The 22,337-nt window shown below is 35.2% G+C and overlaps 1 protein-coding gene across 1 annotated transcript in view; it reads left to right on the top strand.

Moving 5' to 3' along the window:
• The window catches only part of CHM (CHM Rab escort protein), a 225,283-nt gene extending 202,952 nt beyond the window's left edge, over window positions 1-22,331 (top strand). Inside the window, exons 13-15 of the mRNA XM_006167014.3 lie at window positions 6,478-6,576; window positions 12,299-12,459; window positions 20,429-22,331. Coding sequence (XP_006167076.1) covers window positions 6,478-6,576; window positions 12,299-12,459; window positions 20,429-20,620 — 452 coding nt within the window. The 3' untranslated portion in view covers window positions 20,621-22,331. The remainder of the gene's footprint in view (window positions 1-6,477; window positions 6,577-12,298; window positions 12,460-20,428) is intronic.
• The last annotated feature ends 6 nt before the right edge of the window (window positions 22,332-22,337 follow it).

Here is a 22,337-nt window from a genome sequence, read left to right as displayed (position 1 = left end):
ACCCGACAGCTATATATTTTTACTTGTGTTATATTATGCGAAATACATTTGATCTTAATGCCTATAAGAAGATAAATTTTGAGACATACTTACTATATTTTGTTAGGTTGCACAACAAAACATACTTGTTGACTAGCCTGTACATAAAGATTCTTTAAATACATTTGAACAATTTTGCCTACCTGTATAGAATGAATGACTGCTATGTATGCTAACTTCAGAAGCTTCCTTTTTCAGCATGCATTCATTGAAGGTTTATATTAGCATTTGTAATGCCATCAGTTTTGATCAATGCCATCATTGAAAGAATCATGGCTGATGCATAGGAAGTTAGCTTCATAAAACTTTAGACCATAGGAAGTTTTGTGTATGAACTAATTCCACTTGTCTGTTTAATCATGAGAACACTGAGACCAGAGAGATAAACTGACTTGGCTATGTAGACATAGTGAGCAGAAGTACTAACAGACCATTTAACCATTCTGTATGATGTCATTCTGCTACTTGTACATTAAGCTTGCCATTTAAAAAAAAAAAAGTTTATTTTGTCCTTGAAGAAGAGAGAAAAACTGCACCCCCAACAGGATTCTAATACCAGAATCTACTCCAGCTTCAACCAGCCCATATTATGGGCAAGGACGTGGGCAGCATACTCCTGAAGGTCTCCAGGATACACACACACACACACACGCACACACACACACAAACAAACATACACACTCAACGTGGGTCATACTCACAGAATGTCATGTTTTACCACTGCATCCTCATTCAGCTCTTATGTCTTGTCACTTTCAAATGTACTTATTATTATATACAGTCATGCACATTCTGTGTAGAAATTTATCTTCTCATGTGTTTAAAAACAACAGCTTGTAGGAAACCAGTGTTGCAAACCAAGTCTTGGAGAATAGGAAGTTGTTTCTAGCTTTGTGTTGAGTGATTTTTGTCTTCTAAATTTTAGATGCTCTTTTTTCAGTGATGCTGCTCGTAACTCATCCAAGTTTCTCAAGGAATAACCTTACATTTTGGAAATTTAAAGCTTATTTTGTGCTAAGGTTTTTTTAAATGCCAATGCAAATCTAAGTATATTGCCAACAGAGTTTCTGTGATAGAGAATTCATTTTGTCATCTTTATAGCTTATTAAGCCTTTAAACAGTTGTTAAATCTATGCAGTGTTTTCATAATACATATTTTCATGAACTTTTTGAAGTCCATTTGTATGACTGTTATTGTCCAAAATTGATCCAACTATTATACATATATTATGATTTTGATAAATAATTATTAAACACAAAAAATAAAATTTATTGAAATGCATTCACTTAATGAAGTGGAAAGAGGTGCAGTTGAATGTCTGGACAATTACTCTATTGTAGTTATTAGAAATTGCAAAAAGTCTTCATGTGTCTCCATGCACATCCCAGTTTGAAGGTTGCTGCCTTAATTGCTGACTGGCTGCATCTTCTGCAGGAGATTATTACAATCATAATGCCATTTAGTAACTTGAAGGTTGGTGCTGTGCAGGCAGGCCACCTGGACTTGAATTCTAGCTCGCATCCCCAGCACTTCCTTTTATAAATTTTATGACTTGGGAAATCTGCTTAACCCCACTGTCCCTCTATTTTCTCCTTTGTGAAGTGAAGATAACAATTGGCTGTTGCACAGGTAAAATGAAATAATATTTGTAACATGCTTAAAATAATGCAGGGCACCAGTGTATGTTAGCTGTATAGCTAATTCTAGATATACCTTTAAAATTCTTTAGAAAGTTTTTTCCATAAATATTTTTAAATTATTTATTTATTTCTCCCAGTATTAATACATTATATTTTGGTCCAGTAAAAGTTATTACCATATGAATTCTCATTGACTAGTAGTTTTCTGTTTTTCTGTACATTAAATGTTTTTCTTCCCCTCCAAAAAAAAAAAATCCTTTGAGAATGCTATAGATACATATTTTGGGTGCTTTTAAAAAAGTTATTATAAGTTTATTTGGTATTTGAACATGGATATTACAATAATATTTCCCACTTTATACTCCAATAACTATACTAACTATAAAGAAATGGCTCTTCATGCTGCATCAAAATGAAACTTTAATTTATTGTTTTCACTTTTCAAACGTAGACATAGAGAGCAGAAGTAGAAACTGACTCATTTAACCATTATTTTAATAAAATACAATAATATATGTTAGGCAGAATGTGGCCACATGTGGGAAATATGAATTACTGCAAGTCTCCATGGGAGGGAGTTACCAATGTTGTTTAGTTCTACTTTTTTCTAGCTAGTCTGTCTCATTCAACCTGCCTAATTCTTTTGTTTGTTTGTTTGGAGAAGTTTTTTGCTCTAGGGCGCATGCACTTGCCAGAAAGACAGAGAGAGACAGAGAGACAGAAAGCGAGAAATCACCACCTAGGGGGGATGGCCATGCTGCAATCCCTTCTCCTCCATTCTCCTCTTTGGATCTTGGGCACGCATGCACACGCACCCGGCGTGAGTTTAAGTCACCAGGTCTGGGACACAGCAGTTGACTACTACATGGGAGTCCAGCGACATAGCCATTATGCTAACTGCTGGTCCCAACCTGCCTAATTCTTTAAAATTGTTTTTAATTTGCATTTAATCACTAAACATCTTTATAGAATACAACATGGTTTTTCCCAGTAGAAATACGTTGCATATTAGTCAAGTCAAAGATATTACCCTATACGTTATCATCAACAGATATCTATTTTTTTTTTAGTTTATTAAATGTTTTGTTTTTTCCCTGGTCCCCTCTCCCACCCCTTATTACCCATCCCCTATTACCTACCCCCTTCTATACTGTCTGTAGTTATCTACAGTTGGTCTCCTTGCTGTTATACCTTCCAATCTTTCAGTTTCTGCTATGGAGTCCAGAGACATTCAGTATATGTTAAGCAGGGACATACAGTGCCTGTCTTTCATAGTCTGTCTTCCTTGCTTAGCATTAAATCTTCCATATTCATCCACTTTCTATCAAATGCCAGGGTCTTTGAGCAGTTCTCAGGCAGATATAAATAATGTAAGGATTTCCTGTTAGAACTTCCATTTTCTCTAACCTGGTAGATCAGATTATTAAGCCCACATTTTGTAAAAGACACTAGTCAGATTTTCCCCATGCATGTGTAGACATAGATACATTGGTGTGCACTTGCATGGTTATTGAAGCATTTAAGTACTTAATGGTTGCCCATTACAGGGAAGCAAATTATCATTAGCAATAAACATTTATTGAACACCCACTGTAAGTAAAAGTTGTATTTGACAAGCAGAAAAGAGAAAAATTATCTCTAAAACTTTCTCCTACAAAGGACCTACAATATGTATAAAAATTGATAAGCCAATTTTGCAAATAACTCAATTAAAAAAAGACACAATTAACAATATGATGTCTAGATAACCAAAATTAATTCAGTATTAAATATACAAAGAAGGTACCTAGGAAACAGGGCCTAGGAAGTCTAGAGGAAAAAACAGTTGTCCATACCTTAAATTTGTAGATCAATTAATGTACTAGTAGCACGTAAGCTGAGTTAAGATTAGAATTCAGGTTATGAATGTCTTTTGATTTATCTAAGAAGTGCTATAAACACATTAAGTACAAGATGGTAATTTGACTTTACTATTGGAAATCTTTAGAGCATTCTTGAACTAACTGTGTTAAGAAACATAAGGATATACTGTACTTACTAATGTGTGTTTCATTAAAATATATTCTGTTTAACAGAACCAATAGTTCAGCCATTAATATGTTTTTTAAAATATACTGTATTATTTATATTTGTGTTTATCTGGATTTTTTCCCTATTAAGCACTAATTGAAGAATTGAAATATTGAGAACATTGGCATGAACATTTTGTGAGATTGAGATAAGGGACAGGACAATTTCTCTTTCATATTATATCAGGGAATTTCTGACCTTGGTAATCACATACCCTGTTTAATTCAGTAATTATCTAGGGAGTGTTAGTCCCATCAAAACTTATACAGCATTTGAAAATTTTAAGTTAATTAAGAACAATTCTGTTGTGAAATTCATTATCTTTTAAAATAATTACCATACATTCTATAGTACGAGGAGTCTTCAAAAATTTCATAAAAATACATATTATGAAAGAAGTGATGCATAGATTTAAAACATTTTTGTACCAAACTGACTTATACTTTAATTCAGTTTTTTACCATAGGGCATGTGTGCTTCCAGAGAGAAACAGAGACACAGAGAGAGGGAAAGTGAGAAATCACCCACAGAGGGGTAGTCATGCTGCAGTCTCTTCCCATCCACTCTCCTCTAGGGATTTTGAGCACCCACACATGCACATGTTTTTCAGGCTGCCAGGTCTGGGACTTGAACTGGAGTCGACCATGTGGGATACAGCGCCTTTACTACCATACTACTAGCTGGCCCCTTTAATTCTATTTTTCCACCTACTCTTTTATGCTGAGGGTGCATGCATGTGAGACGGGGAGAGAGATAAAGTACCCTCTAATGGGGCTTGATCATGCTATAATTCTTTTTCCTTCAGTTCTCTATTCCTTCAGGATCCTGGGTGTGTGTACATGTGCCTGCGTGATTGTTAAGCTAGAAGAGTTTGTTTAATGGGCCTTGAACCCAAGTAGACCATGTAGGATCTAGCTTCCTCTACATAGCACCTAATTGGCGTGCTTATTGTACTTTAAAATTAATACAATAATTGTGCATATTTATGGGTTACATTGTGATATTTTGATACCTGTATGCAATATGCAATTGGTGTACTTTGGGGTCAGCCCCTCTAAGAACTTTTTACAGTCCCTTCGTATCCTAGAACCAATGGGAATCATTGTTAAATTCATGTAAAAACAATTATTTCATTAGATCTTTCATTAGGCCATAAATACATCATGCACCTTCCTAAAATATCACTTTTCTCTGGTGGACCCGTGGGACAAAAGTTTAAAATTTGATTTTAGCTCACATGGTTATTAGGTATCCCTCAATTTATGCTTAAATATTGGTTAGAATAGTTGAATATAGAATGAATATTGATGATGAGAATCTTGTTCTGATGTAAGCTTGCATGATAATATTTGAACTATCTTCCTGCGTTTAAAACAAAATTCTAGTAGTGTGAAATAACCTCTTGGAAACATGGTGTATCTTTCTACTGGTAGAGCAGGTGGAGAAATTTCTTACTGTTCTCTAATCTATTCATTTTTATCTCCCACCCCAAGCAAGCCCCTTCCAGGAACATAAGAATTTCTCTCATTTGGTAATTCCATTAGTCCATTATTTCAATAGATAGAACTTTTTTTTCTTTTATTTACATATGTGCATAGACCTTTAGGAGTTCTAACAAGAGATAGGCTACAGTATTTCACTAATGTGAAGGGCTTGTTTTTGCACATGATATTCTCTAACTTTCTCGAAGGTCCAAGACCCATGAATCTGTATACACAAAAGGAAATGATTTTGAATTCCCAAAACTGTTTCAACTTGGGCCATGTCATGGACTTTCTTTTTTCTTTTTTATTTTCAGACTTTTAAGCTTATGTATGATTCAAACTAAGCCAACAGTATTCCCCGAAAAGGTTTTTAGAGTACCCTGTATTGAACAGATATTTGTGTTAACCTATCGGCAAGTGTGTATAAATGGATTCTTCTGTCTGAACTATATGAAGTGTGTTCTCTTAGGTAAATGGGTACTCCATTTCTTGCCTGTTTTGCACAGTTATTTTGGTTAGCAATTCCTTGTCTATTTTCTTTAGGATATTCATAAGGCTAACCCAAGCTCTTTTCTGTGAAGGAATGGTTTTCTTTGCTTTTTTACTCTGTAGTTTTACAAAATTAACATCAAGTGCTACTTCTTGAGTCTTTGTTTGCTTTCTTTTAACTGTTAGTTAACACATATCATAATGTTAGGGTTTTTTAAAAATTAACAGAATAATTTTACATATTTATGGGTTACATTGTGATATTTTGATGCCTGTATGCAATAAGTAATAATCAAATCATGATATTTAGCACATTGAAAACCTTAAACATTTATTGTTTCTTTGTGTTAGGAACATTCAGAATCTTCTCTTCTAGCTATTTTTAAATATACAGCAAATTATTGTTAGCTATAGTTGCCCTACTGTGCTATAGAACACAAAAACTTAATCCTTCTAAATGCAGTTTTGTATCTGTTAAGCAATCCCTCTCTAGTACCTACTTTACTCAGCCTCTGGTAACCACTATTCTACTCTCATCTTTTTTGAGATAAACTTGTGTAGCATCCATATATGAGTGAGAACATATGGTATTAGAGTTTTTACATGTGTCTTTATCATTAGATTTTAAACTTCTTCAAGGCAGGAGCAATGACTTGCTCAGTTCTCCATTACCTACAGTAACACTTTAGTACCTTAAATATGAGTTAAACAAATTTGTGATAAGCAGGAACTCAATATATCATTTTTTTAACAGATTTGGTTCATTTGACTTGTACATCTTCTAAAACAGCAAGAGAAGATTTAGAACCAGTTGTACAGAAATTGTTTACTCCATATACTGAAACGGAAATAGGTAAGAAAAATAATCATGATTAAGTGATTCATTATGTAAAGAAAATGCAACCATTATATTACTCTCAGATATATTGTGAGGGTTTCTGCAACCTGAACTGAAATGTGGCATATTCAGCAACAAGTCTGATGTTTACTAAAATGGTTGAACACGGTGTCTGCCCCAACATAGGAAAAAATGTTCACGCTCCAATATTAAAAGAAAAATACACATCACACACACAAAACATGTATAATTAAACACGAAATGTATATTTAAATGCATATATGCTCACATGCACAGAGAAGACTATCAGGAAGTCCTTCAGTTTTGATGTGGATATGGAGAACTTTTCCTTCTGGTTTTCTTTCTCTTCCTTTCCTTTAAGGTAAAAGTTGATCAAACTGACAAAAGATTAAAATATTAATTAGCAAATGTGGCACTCCTTCCTAATAATTGTATTTTAATGCATAGATTACTAGTGATGTAATAAAATTTAACTCTCATAATTTATTTATTCGTGATGGAAAAGGATTTTTTTAAATTTTCTCCCCATAGAAGTAGAGCAAATATGGTATATTTTGTGCATAAGTGATCAAAAAATAGATTCCAGATGGATTATATTTTATGTGAAGGTGACTTTCAGTATAGGATTTGCATATCCATTTGAATTTTGGTCACTTTCTCCCATTGATCCATATGTCTTCATTTTCTTTGGATATTCTGTTTGTTCTGACAATCATTTATTTACTCCTACCTATTCTATTTCCCTTTAGCTCATCTCCTATGTGTGATGTTTGTTTTCTTAAAGCAGAGGTGATGCGCAGAGGGACGTTGATATTTGCAAAAGAAGACAAACTGCTTCATTCTTAGAAACTATCAGTGTAATGAATTTGTATGAGAGCTGCCCAAATAAAGTACAATAATCTGAAAACTTACTTTACTTTAGTTCGGAGTTGCATTTGTTTCATATTTTTATTTTCTTTATGTGAAAGTCTCAAGTGTTTGCATTATAGTTAAAATTTTTAACATAAAATGATGGCATATGAAAATATTTCTAAATATAGATACACTTACACCTTTCATATAAAACCCCTGAATTTCATTATCATTTCTGAAATTTGTCATAGTTTTTTGTTGTAATTTCATTTTGTGGTGGCTCCAAATAAGACACTAACTTTGACTCTTGAATTTTTAGTCTTTACTTGTTAAGTGTATTTAATTTACTTTTGTAAAAAATCAGGATAGAAGAAATTATATGTTCATTACTTAGCATTCTCTAGCCATTTTAGATTTTTAAACATTTATCTTAATGGTTAAAGTGATCCCATTTTGAAATGATGTATTGTTTAGAACCTGAGTGAAATTCTTTAGTATGAACTATGTGCTCAGAGGGGTCCTCAGGTGCACCGAGGCACTGAAAAGCTAGTTTTCACTGACACATAGGCCTTTTTATCATCAGGATGAGGTAGTGGTCATATTTTAATTAAAATGTCAGAACAAATACTGTTGGAGTTATTGAAAATGAATCACCAGATAAAGTGAGCACTGGGCCATGGCAGGTCAAAGAGGCAAAGTCACCTGGAGAAGAGAACTCAATTCATTTTCCTGCCTAAATGAGGAAGAAGGAACTTTATGAGCAGTATGAACTTTTAATACATTAAAGCACATTCTTCTCTGTAGCAAAAGGCCCTATTTCCACAGATTGATGGCTTTTATTATTTTTTGATTATTTGACAGTCTTACAAAACCGTTATGCTTTAGAGCATTGTGAATATTTTATTTTAAAACATGTACCAAAGGAATAACATTATTCAGGCTTCCTTTCTTTCTTTCTTTCTTTCTTTCTTTCTTTCTTTCTTTCTTTCTTTCTTTCTTTTATTTACTTGTTTGTTTATGTATGTATGTATGTATTTATTTATTTTTAGTTCTACATTATGTATGGTGTTGTGCTTTATAAGCCTTTGTGAAAGTCAGCTTAGTCACCTTGCAAGGTAGTTTATTTCTGAGGAAAAAAATGGTATTCTCTTATCAACTATAGTACTTCTTTGCCAGTGTATCTGTGACACACCAGTAGGGTTCTGAAAGTATTTCCTTTCTTTCTTACTTTTTCACTTTTTAAGAGATCAGCAAGAGCCCTTAAGAGATGCTATGGTTCAAGAAGCAGTTATGTTAATACTTTCTAAGAGTGCTGCCTACTGGGATCCTTTAAGAACATCCAAGATAAGACTAGCTTGTGGTCTGGTGGTTAAGGTGACTGGATCCCAGAGGGCTGACTGCACTGTTTGAGTCCCAAACCTGGTGGCTTGAGAAACACTGGGTTCATGTATGTGCATGTCCAAAATCCTAAATGCGGGGAGAGATAGAGGAGAAAGGATTGTGGTGTGTCCAGGCTTCATGTGGGGTACTTTCCCTCTCTCTATCCCTCTCCAGCAAGTGCATGCACCCTCTGGCAAATTTAAAAATATATAAATAAAAAAGAATACTGATATCCCTAAATCCATATCTACTTTCTAGACTCAAGAAATATTTGATGCTTTAATGCTAAATAAACATGATTCTTCAGGTGAGAAAATGAGGTGATTGCTCATTTTCATTGCTTTCATTGCTCATAAGTATATTAATTCTTCCAGACTCCAGAATATCTTTCAGAGCACTAAGAGAGGTTTGAAAAGTGAACAGTATTTTCCAGTCTCACTGGTAAAACCATCATGAATGATATCTTACTTTACCCAAAAAACTGAGGTTGTCAATACAGGGTAAAGAAGGAAGTTCATTAATGTCTTGAAACATGTGATATATGGTATAATTGCTGCACCATCTTCTCTCTTTTCCTCTGTTATACTTAGCATATGGAGTTCTCTCACTCTGTTTCATTTATTTTCAATCTCAAAAAGCAACTCTGCCTAAAAACTAAAATTCCCCTTATAGGTGTAGTCTGAAGCTGGTGGCTGGTAAGTAATTATTGAGCTATGAAGGCAAATGTCTTCTCTTAGTTCCATTCTGTATATATTATATCCAGACTCAGGGCTGTGACAGTCTCCACTGCTCTGCCAGTGTTAGTAAAACACTTCACCCTCCCTAAAGATGACATGCAGCTGTAGAACATTTCTTGCATGCATTTCATGTATTGTTCTTTTCTTCCTCCTACCTTATTCTGTACTTTAATTTGCCCAAGGTCTTACTCTTAATTACCTACTACTTATTTAGTCCTTCATACTTTCTAATTGAGTGAAATGAACTATTGCAAAAAATCACCTCTATTCCTAGCAACTTGTGATGGACATCCAGCCAAAGCTCAGCAACTTTAATATTTTTTGACAATTGTGCACTTTAGAATTCCATGTTATTTTTCCAGCTATCTCTCTGCCTTCTAGCTGACCTCAAAGAAAGATGAAGCAATTACATGTCTCTTTGAAGGTTTTAAGGTCAGAGTCTGATAACTCCCTTGTATCCAGAATATTTATCTTCAGCCTATGTCAACTTTTCACCTTCCTCGTGGTTTCTTTTCAAAGGCTCAACCTCTATGAAATTTCTTTCCTCTAATCTATTGGATTATTCATTTCCCCCAACTTTTATTGAGTGAAATCCTTTCTCTGAGCTGGAACTTCTGTGAAATATAAGATAAGCTCTTACTATATGCTTAGAAATGACCTAGCCAATATTAAAGGCCTTCCAGATCTTAGCCCACTTCTTTTCAGTGCTCCCCATGTCTGATATGACAAATCTGAGCAGTATGTTTAAGTATCTTCCCATAAAATTTAGTGAAACTAAACACCAATCAATTTACTAAAAACCATATGGTTTTAGCTGTGAAATATGAGTTCATTTATTTTGTCAATAAATAGGTTTTGCCACCTAAATTGTGCAAATGAAGCTAGCCTACATGAAGTTAGTGATGCCTTTAAACTTACAGATTTTAGCCTCAGAAAGGGGCACCTTGAGATCTCTCCTTCCACTCAGAATTTTTTTTTTCATTTTATCACACTAATAATTATAGATTATTCCAGATGAACTGGGAAAATAACATGTTTGGTATTCTTATAGTGGAGATATTTTAAATTAAATATAATGAAATTTTATGTATCCTGAATTAGAGAATAGGATGTTCTTGCTAATTAAATATTGCAATTAGCTGAAAGTTTCTCTACATTGATTATCAACTTAACAATAACTATAATGAATTAGATACCTTTACCATTTTCTTTATGATTCACAAAGTTCCTGATGATTTTAGGTAATTTTCATAAACATCTATAGTTGTACAGAATTTGAATTTTTGTTCAGATTCAGGCTAAACAAAACTCTTTAGTTAGTAAACAGCTGTATTTTGTTTTCCACCAAAGAATATTTACTTACAACACTTCTAAAGAAGAGAGGCAGAGGGAACCAGCAGTTAGCGTAATGGCTTTGTCGCTGGACTCCCATGTAGTCGACCACGGTTCGTGTCCTGGACCCGGTAGCTTAAAACTCACGCCGGGCGCGTGTGCGTGCGTGCCCAAGATCCCGAGAGGAGAATGGAGGAGAAGGGATTGCGGTGTGACCATCCTCCCTGGGGGGTGATTTCTCGCTTTCTGTCTCTATGTCTCTCTCTGTCTGTCTGGCGAGCGCACGCGCCCTACAGTGAAAATCTCTCAAAAAAAAAAAAGAGAGGCAGAGAAATTATTATCAAGATAGCAATAAATAAACTTTAGTCACTGAGGTTAATAAGATTGGACTTTTGTATAAGGTCATCATACTTTGATTCTACCTAAGAACAGGATTTAAGCCATTCCGAAATTATTTATTGAGCATCTCTTGTGTCCTAGACCTTGTATTATGGAACAAAAAATAAAAAGGGAGGAGAGTAAGGACTAAATCTGTTGCACCTGTGTACCCCCAGTTCCTAACTCAATGCCTAACATACATAACAGATTCTTGCTGTTGAGTAGTAGAAAGAACCTGTGCTCAAAATGATATTCGACTTATAACTTCATTTTTGTTATGTTTTTGTTGGTTGTGATTAATTTTTAAATCCATTAGGACAAAGTATTGGAATGTGAGTTAGGATACCAAAGTTTCAATACTGCATATACTAGTTTTTAATAATAGCTTTATTGAGATATCATTCATATACCCTATGATTCACCCATTTAAATTGTAAAATTCAAAGATTTTTAGTATATTCTCAGAATTGTCCAATTATTACCACAGTCGATTTTAGAATGTTTCCATTATCCTCAAAATAAACCCCATACTCATTAGCAGTTACCCTCATTTATCCCATTTCTCCCAGCCCTATGTAACAAGTAGTCTACTTCCTGTCTCTAGATTTGCTTGTTCTGGACATTTCATAAGCACATACTATTGATTTCCTGTATAATTTATCATGTCAGTTTGTCCATTTGAAACATAAAATCAATTTGTGGTATTTTCTCACTTCATAGAGATATTTTACAGATGGTTTTAAGCTTGATATTGGTGAGAAGTAATGTAAATCCAAAGAAGAATGATTAGTGTTAAATCTAATTAACTTATTAATAAAAATAATTTTTAAACTTTAACTTGTCTTAGGTTGGAAAACCATCATTACATGAGATATCATGAACATATATTAAGTATGTGAATGCAAATGTACTAATCGTTTACTTATAAAGCTTTACTATAATGTCTAGTTATGACTATTGCTAATTAGCTACGTAGTGTAGTAATTGACAAGAATATTATGGTTTAGAATGTAAATAAAATTTCTTTCTACATTTAGAAAATGAAGAAGTTGAAAAGCCAAGACTTCTATGGGCTCTTTACTTCAATATGAGAGATTCCTCAGACATCAGCAGGATCTGTTATAATGGCTTACCATCCAATGTTCATGTCTGCTCTGGTGCAGACTGTGGTTTAGGAAATGAGAATGCAGTCAAGCAGGTAAGCCTGTGAGTCTTTCTCAGTTTTATAGAAAGAATTTGATGATAGGAAAGTAATTATTTTCTTCTGGGAGAAGGGAAATAAGTTAGAAAAGTACTCTCATTGAATACCATCCCTGTCATTTGTTCCTAAATTATTTTTCTGTGAACTACAAAGCCATTTTAAACATACTTAAAATGTAGTGTCAGATATTTTTATTTCCTTGAGTATAATTATGTGCAACAGACCATTGTGAGACTGTAGGTGAAAGATGTTAGGAATTCATATTTATAAAAATAAATTTGTAATGTGAGTACTCGAAAGAAATACTGGTTTTAATTTAAAACAGTTGGCCTCTCAGTGTATTTATTTGAACTACACAAACTATTTTGCCCTTGATAACCTGAGCCATTTTAAGAAGAGCCTAACTAGTATGGCATGCAAAATTAATTTTGTGGTAGTCTTAATGCCTTTTTTTTATCTTGAAAAAGAACGTATATGGTTTTTCTCAAATCACATGGTTCTGTTAATGTTTTGCCACTAGCCAATGTCCCTCAAGAGCTACCATTGGGAACCAGCAGTTAGCGTAATGGCTATGTCACTGGACTCCTACGTAGTCGACCGCGGTTCATGTCTCGGACCCGGTGGCTTAAATCTCACGCCGGCCGCGTGTGTGTGTGCCCAAGATACCGAGAGGAGAATGGAGGAGAAGGAATTGCGGTGTGACCATCCCCCCTGGGGGGGGTGATTTCTCGCTTTCTGTCTCTATGTCTCTCTCTGTCTGTCTGGCGAGCACACGTGCCCTATAGCGAAAACCTCTCCCCCCCAAAAAAAAGAGCTACCATTAAAGTCCCTGGTGAGTGTGGAATTGAGGTGAAATTTTGTGACAATATTTCTAGTCAGGGCTATGAAGAGGTATGGGCTGATACAAGCTGCCAAAAGTGAACTATGATTCTGTAGAGCCGAGACTCATATGCATATATAAATATACTTCTCTGCTCTTTAAAGGAATTAAAAAAAAAAACAAAATGTTTTTTGAGGCAGAAATCTAGACTTTCCAAAGGTAGAATTGACGCATCTGTTCATTAAAGCAATAAATCAGTAATTTAACATTACTATTAGACCATAGCTGAAACTTTCTCTGGCACCAGTGGTGAGGATCTTATAGTAGCAAATGGTACTTTGAGCCTTTAATCTAATTTTTAGTCATAGCAGCAAGGCTCTGCATTATGACCATTGTCTAGACATTTAATTTTTTTTTTTTTTTGCCAAAATTCTTCATTTCTCTTCTTCAGAGTCTAATGTACTATTATCCTGGATAATCATATTCAGCAAGTGACATCAAATAAAAGCAAGAAGTAACATCTCTCATTCATAATTCATTATATTAGTTTAATAGAAACTCAACATGCTTCAAGATTCCATTTGTGGCTTAAAATGATTGAGTCATTTTTACTTTGATATTCCAATTTTTTTCCAAGCAAACATTGCCAGCCTGTTTTAGCCAGGCAACTTAGGTCATTTTTATCCCCAAGTTAACTAATTTTTATAAACCAAACTGAAAGGCCTTTTAAATAAAGGTGTATAGTACAAGTATTAATGTGATCTAAACTGCACAGTGGAAGATTATAATTAAGATATAATTTTATCATGAAATAATTTGCTTCCCAAAAAGATAACTTTCAGAGGTAAAGTGTTATCACAGTAGAAAACAGTGTAATACTAGTTTGGGTCCTAATTATTTATTTATTTTAAGGTTCTTTTTTTTTTTTTTTTTTTTTTTTTTTTTTTCCCCACATGGGGGTTTACCACCCCTTGGAGAGAAAATCAGAGACAGTGAGAGGGAAAGTGAGAAATCACCCCCCTCCCCAGGTGGGATGGCCATGTTGTAATCCCTTCTCCTCCATTTTCCTCCTGGATTTCTGAGTATGCACATACATGTGCCTGGCCTAATTTTTAAGCCACTGGGTCCAGTACTCATACCACAATTAGCCATGTGGGAATCCAGTGCTTTATCCACCATGCCCCTGCTGGCCCCATGGGTACTAATTATTATATGCTATTAAATGTAAGTACTTTTAAATTTTTTTATATAGCTTTTAACCCCATGTATCTGTTTTGGGTGAAATAGTATAGTGCTTGCACTAAAGAGCATCGATAATATTTATAGTCAGTTTGTTCAGATAAACTGTGTTCTAATCTCAGTATGTCATTCTAAGATTATCCTGACCACTAATTGGTGATTTCCATTTTCCAAATTAAGATTATTATCTATAAAACTTCTCAGAACATCACATACACTTTGCCCCCAGGTATGAAACCCAACCCCCTACATCTTTTCCCCCCTCTCTTTTTAAGGAGGTAAAATGCTTAATTTTACCAGCCAGCACATTTAGATCTTTCCTTATTTGTAAATGTACAGTTTGAATAATGTAGACCTTACTCCCTTATGAAACTGTTAATGATTTGAAGATACACAGAAAATATAAAGTGATCTGTGTTTAATACTTGCTACTAAAATTGTGTACAAGAGCACACCAAAACTTTCCCTGTTATCACTACAATGATGCTAGCCTATGTGATAGTTGTGACTTTTTGTGACACATGACATCTCTTTTCTTGGTTCAGGTAGTGTCCCATTTTTCTTTATGTATTGAATAAACAGATTGGTCACATCATCCCCATTCCCATGACATAGATAACTTACTCCTCCTTCAGGATCCCTGACCCACTAGGAGTTGTGACTAGCATGGGAACAAGAATAATTCAGTAGTACTATACCACTGTATTATGCTTCAGGTATGGAATGGGTTATATTGGCTGATATTGAGTTGGGCTAGCTCTAACCACCAACAATTTAAACACCATTTAAAATGTCGTTTTATGGACAAATTATAAACTCATTTGTGACTATTGGCATACAGTCCATTTGTAAGTTGGAGGCTAGCTTTATAGATTGTATGAACTATCAAGTTGCTCATATATTACAGTGTCATTCACTTTCTTTTTTATGACATTGAAGGAAAGAACAATTTTAGGTATCATATTTTATGTAGTTACCATTCATTTGAACAGTTTCTTTGTGTTAGACACTATCCTTAGTATCTTATATATTTTACCTCATTTGTTCCTCAGAATAATCCTATGAGGTAAGTATTCATGACAACCCCATTATACAGATAAAGAAGCTAAGACAAATAGCTTGTCCAAAGATAACATAGTAATTTTTAAGCCAAGATTTAAACTCTAGTCTGTTGAATCTGAGCACTTGAATACTCATCCCGTGTACTGTGCTACTTTCAACTTGTGAATGTGGATACTTCCTAAATGCATTATGGTGCCATGTGGGAGTCCAGCAATGTAACCATTACGATCTGCTGCCCCCCCTTTTAATTTTTTAAACCACATGAAACTTCACCTTTTGAGCTAACTTCTGGTTTAAAAAGGGTGAGGAGAATTAAAAATTGACAATTATCTACTCTAGGATTATAACGTGGTATATTTGGCAGATGAAATGCAGCAGATCAAGAAACATTAGGCCCAGGTTTGTGCCTCGGGACCTCTCTATTCACAGTTGGCCTATCTGTGCTCATGATCCAGGCTGGCTGAGACTGGGGGTGGATTGTGGTGTGAAGACTTTTGGGAGTGCCTCTCTGTTTGTCTGTCTGTCTCTCTGTTTCATGAAGGAAATAAATAAAACCTTAAAAGCAAGATGCATTAGGTAGACCTTCCAAAACATGGCAGTTTACCCTAAGCAGTTACAGGAGAGACTTGGAAAAGTCTTGAATCTGACTGTAGGAAATTGTCATCAGCAAATTCCAGGGACAGATGGGCTAAAGATGTAAGTTCCACAAGCAAGTAGAACACAAGAAAGGGGAATGTAGCAGCCTGCGGATGGTGGCAATCTCAGAAGACAGGTTATTCGTGACAATGATATATGAAAATAGAGTGGAACCTAGCCACAGGGACTAGGGAGGGTACATGGGAAAATTTGCCCTGTAGAGAGGATGCAAAGGGAGGCAAGGTGTTAGACACAGAGTAAAAGTAGTAGTTTTGATAAGTATACTAATTATTATAATTATACCCAGTATTTGTATAGTATAAAGTTTTAAAATTTATTTCATATATATAATTTTAAAAATTATTGACATTCTGGGACCAACGGATGATATAATGGTTACATTGCTGGACTCCCATGTAGTCAGCTGCAATTTGAGTCCCGGACCTGAGAAGCAGCAAGCTCTATCTTAGGCATCAGAGAACTTTGCAGAAAGGGATACAATAGATAAGTAGCAATTCTTCATCCAAATGAAAGACAATAGTATTGAAACTTTTCAGATGTAAAGAATAGTCTCTTCACTAGCCCAGGATGTAAGCATGATATGTTTAAGAAGGTACAAATAAGCAAGTATTGGTGAAGCAGAAAATCTGACCAGTGGACATTGGGCTAAGTGGTAGATGATAAAGCCAGAGAAGGGAGGCTTAAAGAATTTTCATGCCATAATAGAACTCTTGGATTTTATCCTATTGGTAATGGGAGTTAGTGAGGAATTTTAAGCTGGAGAGTAGAACATACAGAATTTCACTTTCTGTAGACCACTCTGAGGGTCACATGGAGATGGATTACAGTGGGGAACTGGAGATGCAAGGAGACTGAGACTATTATAGTTGTCTAGGTGAAAGCTAATGTGTGCCTGGGCTATGTCAGTGGGGAAGGAGCATAGAATCAAGAAATAGAAGATAAAATTGACAGGATTTGGTGACTGTTTGTATGCAGACTAAAAGGGAGAGAGAACTACAGGCAAAGTAGAACTGTAAGATAAGAGACCATTAGGGAACTGAAGTTCAAGGTAAGGGCTTTGTCTGACCTAGGTCCTTCTGCTTTTACAATGGGGACTAAATACCTCCAGCAAAGAGCTATAATGAGTTCCCAGGGTGAAGAGCAAAGTAGGCATCTGTGAGGTTTAATTTCAAACTAGCTACAGTATATAGTACAGTATTATTAATATTATTTTTTTGGAGAGGTTTTTGCTATAAGGCACGTGCACTCACCAGAAAGACAGAGAGAGACAAAAGGCAAGAAATCACCCCCCAGGGGGTGGCCATGCTGCAATCCCTTCTCCATTCTCCTCTAGGGATCTTGGGCATGCATGCACATGTACCCGGTGTGAGTTTAAGCCACCAGGTCCAGGACTCAAACTGCGGTCGACTACATGGAAGTCCAGCGACATAGCCATTACCCCAACTGCTGGTCCCTAGTACAGTATTATTAACTGTGGTCACAATGCTATACATTATATCCCCAGAATTTATCTTATAACTGAAAGTTTGTACTCTAACCAACATGTCCCCATTCCCGCACCCCAATCCTTGGCAACCAGCCTATTCCCCCCTATTTCTTGAGTTGGTTTTTTTTAGATTCCATATATATATATATATGGAATCATGAGGATTTTTTTTTCCTGTGCTTTTAATCCTGGTTCATTGTGTTGTCACAAATGACAGGATTATTTACTTGAATGTGATAAGAGGGAAGATTTTAAGTTTTCTCACTACACACACATACACATGTACACTCATACATACAGAAATGCACACAAAATTTTAGCCATAGGTGCTGATAGATGTATTAATTAATTTGATCATGGTAACTGTCATACACTGTACATCAAATCTTCATGTTGTACACCTTGAGCATACAATTTACTTGTCAATTAAATATGTTAAGTTTTTAAACATATACCCATTATAAATTCAAGTTTCAAAAATAGACCCTCGATGCATACCCAAAAGGGAAAGAAAGTATCTTCCTTTCCTTGTCCACACAGAAGATCAAAACTTTGTTTATTACACCTTCACCCATCCCCAAAGACTATTAGCCTTAGGACCAGCAGTTAGCATAATGGCTATGTTGCTGGACTCCCACGTAGTCGACCGCAGTTCGCGTCCCGGACCCGGTGACTTAAAACTCACTCCGGGCGCGTGTGCGTGCGTGCCCAAGATCCCGAGAGGAGAACAGAAGAGAAGGGATTGTGGCGTGGCCATCCCCCCTGGGGGTGATTTCTCACTTTCTATCTCTCTGTCTCTGTCTTTCTGGCGAGCGCACGTACCCTATAGCAAAAACCTCTCCAAAAAGAAACAGACTATTTGCTTTAATCATCTGATACAGGAGGCTACTGATTGTTAACTGCCAGATGGTAAATTTGGGTGTTTTTGCAGCCTGTTAGGTCTCTATTACAACAACTCAGCCCTGCCATGATCTTGCAAAAGGAGCCATAGACAGTAGGTAAATGAATGCATATAACTGTGTTCCAATTAAATTGTATTTTCAAAACTAGATGTCAGGTTAGATTTTGCCTTTAGGCCATAGTTTGTTAACTCTTGGCCTAATGGATAACCTTGTATGTACATCAGGAAGAAGGGTGGAGCAGTACAGAAACACATTATAGCATTTTCTTTTTTTTTTTTACTTTTTTATGTCATTTAGTTTTTTTATTTATGTATTTTTTAATTTATTTATTTTTACATTTTTCCACAAACATTCACTTTACATATCAAAAAATGTTTTTGCTCATACTCCATAGTTCTTGACAGTTAATAAACAACTTTCAAAATTTCAAAATACTGAATTTTAAAGATAATATTCCATTTTTTTTTCTTTTTTGGAGAGGTTTTTGTTATAAGGCATGTGTGCTAGCCAGAAAGACAGAGAGAGACAGAGAGATGAAAAGGGAGAAATCACCCCCCGGGGAGGATGGCCACGCCGCAATCCCTTCTTCTCCATTCTCCTCTCAGGTTCTTGGGCATGCACACACACACGCCTGGCGTGAGTTTAAGCCACTGGGTCTGGGACTTGAACCATGATCGACTACATGGGAGTCCAGCGACATAGCCATTACACCAACTGCTGGTCCCATATTAAAAATATTTCTTATAATTTTGTATAATTTTGTTTATGACTCTATAACAGCATATTTGAGTAGTTGACATGTAAATATTTTCTAAAAAATATTTAAAACCATAGTTTCTGCTGTTATAGAGTCACATTATAGCTTTTAAAAGGAGCATGTAACTTTAACTTAAAACCCATTAAGGGCTCCTTATTTTATTGAAAATAGAGAGTGTAAGCACTCTGGCATCTGACAGTAAGGTGTGTTCATCACAATAAAAGAGGGACTCTATTTAGAATAGAATAGTAATGCTACCTGCCACATTGATTTCATACACACACACACACACACATTATTATGATGTTAAGATTATGGTTTTTTAAATTCTCTTACTTTGTCATACTAACTACAGATTAACTCTTGACATTTTACATATATTATTATTAAGAATAACAATAGCTATCATAGATAGAGCTCTATATGATAGCCATTTTATAGATGAGGAAAACAAGGCTCAAAAGTTGAATTAGCATTCCCCAAATCACAAGGCTGCTAAATTGCAGAGCCTGACTTCACACTGAGGCCATCTGCTCAGACTCCATGAACTTAAATACCACATTAGACTCCTTAAAGTACAGAGAGGAGGGAAACGATATCTGAAAAGCAAATAGTTGAACAATAAAGCACTTTCTTGATTTGACCAATGATTTATTAAAATTATTTTAATAGCTAAATTAGGCTGTACATATATCACAAATAGGCTCTTTGGAAAATTATATAGAGAATATTAAGGGAAATTGTACTTCTCTTAATATATAGAATGAATCTGCTTAAATTCTCAGTAATATGAACAGTTGATAATGAATTCGATCAAGCACTTCCATCTTTCAAGAGTGGACCTAAGTACATGTATAAAATTTTAGGAAGAATTTACAGAATTCTGAAAGCACTTTCAAGTTCATATATACTGGTAATGTACTATAACCTGGCTGAAGAAAATTTTAAGAGTAACTCTTAAAATTTTTTAGGTAGTAGCACAAAATGCATGTACACTTTAAGCTAATGTTCAAAAGCTATTATGTCCTGTCTTTTCTGGCCAGGCTGAAACACTTTTCCAGCAAATCTGCCCTAATGAAGACTTCTGTCCACCCCCACCAAATCCTGAAGACATTGTCCTGGATGGAGACAGTTTACAACCAGAGGCTTCAGAATCCAGTGCCATACCAGAGGCCAACTCAGAGGCTCCCAAAGAAAGCACAAACCTGGGAAGTCCAGAGGAGTCCTCTGAATAATGGATATACAACAAACTGGAGACCCCCACTTTGGAAATTCCAGCTGGCCTGTGTCTTCTTGATGGAAGGACTATTTGAAAAATCTTAGAAAGCAGCAGCTAGTTGCCAAGCAGAATTATAAAGAGAAATAACTCATAGAAATTCAAGAGGGGTTTTTCCTTAATAAGGACATTCCAAGAACACAAAATACTTGTAAGCACATTGACTTGCCAATTTCAAGATACCAAACCTGTGGGATTAGCAGATGAAAAGTAAAAGTAAATCGATTCCCAGGAATATAGCTATAGATATGAAAGTGATCCTATGCATTATTAATAATTCTGTGGTTGGTATTAGGACAACTTTTGCTTGCCACTTTGAATTGTTGTTTGAAAGCCACATCTTCAGAGTCAATTCACATAATTCCTTCATTGTTTGAATTATATTTCCTTTATGGATATTATTAGTATCTTGACATAAATGATAAAAGCATATATAAAATTTTTGAGAAAAACTGAAGTATCCATGTTCCAGGCAATAGCCTGTTTGGAATAGAGTTTTGATTTGTATTCTTTTCTCTGTTGAGAAGTATTAAATATGCTAATATTAAGGCATTTAGACATTTTTACAAACAAATCATGAATCTATTACTTTATCTTTTAATGTTAATGATATTTGTATGTTAATTATTCACACATTAGGAAAGCTCAATAATGAAATGAAAAAATTGAAGGAAAGGTTTGGATAGACTCATTGGTATTTGGAGATTCTGAATAGTCAAGTGATGGGTACACTAGCCTAAATGTCTACAAACCCAATTTAGTCTTGGCTGTATTACTAATCATATTAGGCAAATTGTTTAACATACGAGCCTCAGTTTCTCCATATGTAAAGTGGTTAGTAATACCCTGCTGTCTGAATGAGAATGATTATGAAGATATATGTATTGCCATCATTAGAATGGATTTTCTAGGAGAAAAATTGCTTCTGATTTTTCCCATTGGCTTGGGGATGAATGTCAAAAGTTTCATGTAAATAATTACTTCCTATCAACTCCTTGACAAAATGATGATCAGTATTTTTTTGAATCAAGCTTTTTAAATGAACATTTGTTTCTTAAATTAGTATTTTGTAGTCTCATAAACTACTCACATAATAATGTATGGAATAGTGGTTTTGGAATTGTATTAAGGAAAACAAGGAAATTTCTTCATGTTCCTTTTCCAGTAGGTAAAACTAAAAACACCAAGGACTCTGAATAGAGCATGAAAGTTGGTAAACCCTAATATACACTCCACATAAAAATCATAGGGCTGTAAATAAACAGCTAATTTAGTTATGGTGACAGTGCCTATATTTAAATTTTCCCAAATGCCAAGCTCTGGTGGACTACATTTTTTAAGCAATAATTGGACTTGCAACTGCCCATAAATAAATAAACTCAAAGTTTCTCGTTGCAAGGTCTGGCCTGTGTTGCCTGCTGGAACCATGGCTCCAGTGGCAAGCACATAATTCTTACACATTTCAGCTGCAGCTGGTCTTTGACCTTACCAGATTTCAGAGGTCTTAAAGGAAGCTAGCTGTGGCAGGCAATAGGTCCATTGGAAATGGGAAGAACCAGGAATGTAGATACAGATGTATCTTAATCCAGAAGAAAGGAAAAACATCCCAGCCTCTTAGATTGCTCCTCATCCTCCCTCCCAATGTACTGCCTGTTCCTTTTCTCTTTAATCTCCTT

The sequence above is a fragment of the Tupaia chinensis genome, unplaced genomic scaffold, assembly GCF_000334495.1.
Source record: "Tupaia chinensis unplaced genomic scaffold, TupChi_1.0 Scaffold144426_1, whole genome shotgun sequence".
In the NCBI taxonomy this organism is placed as follows: Eukaryota; Metazoa; Chordata; class Mammalia; order Scandentia; family Tupaiidae; genus Tupaia; species Tupaia belangeri.
The sequence above is the reverse complement of the archived record's forward strand: the minus strand, read 5'-3'. Positions and strand labels throughout refer to the sequence as shown.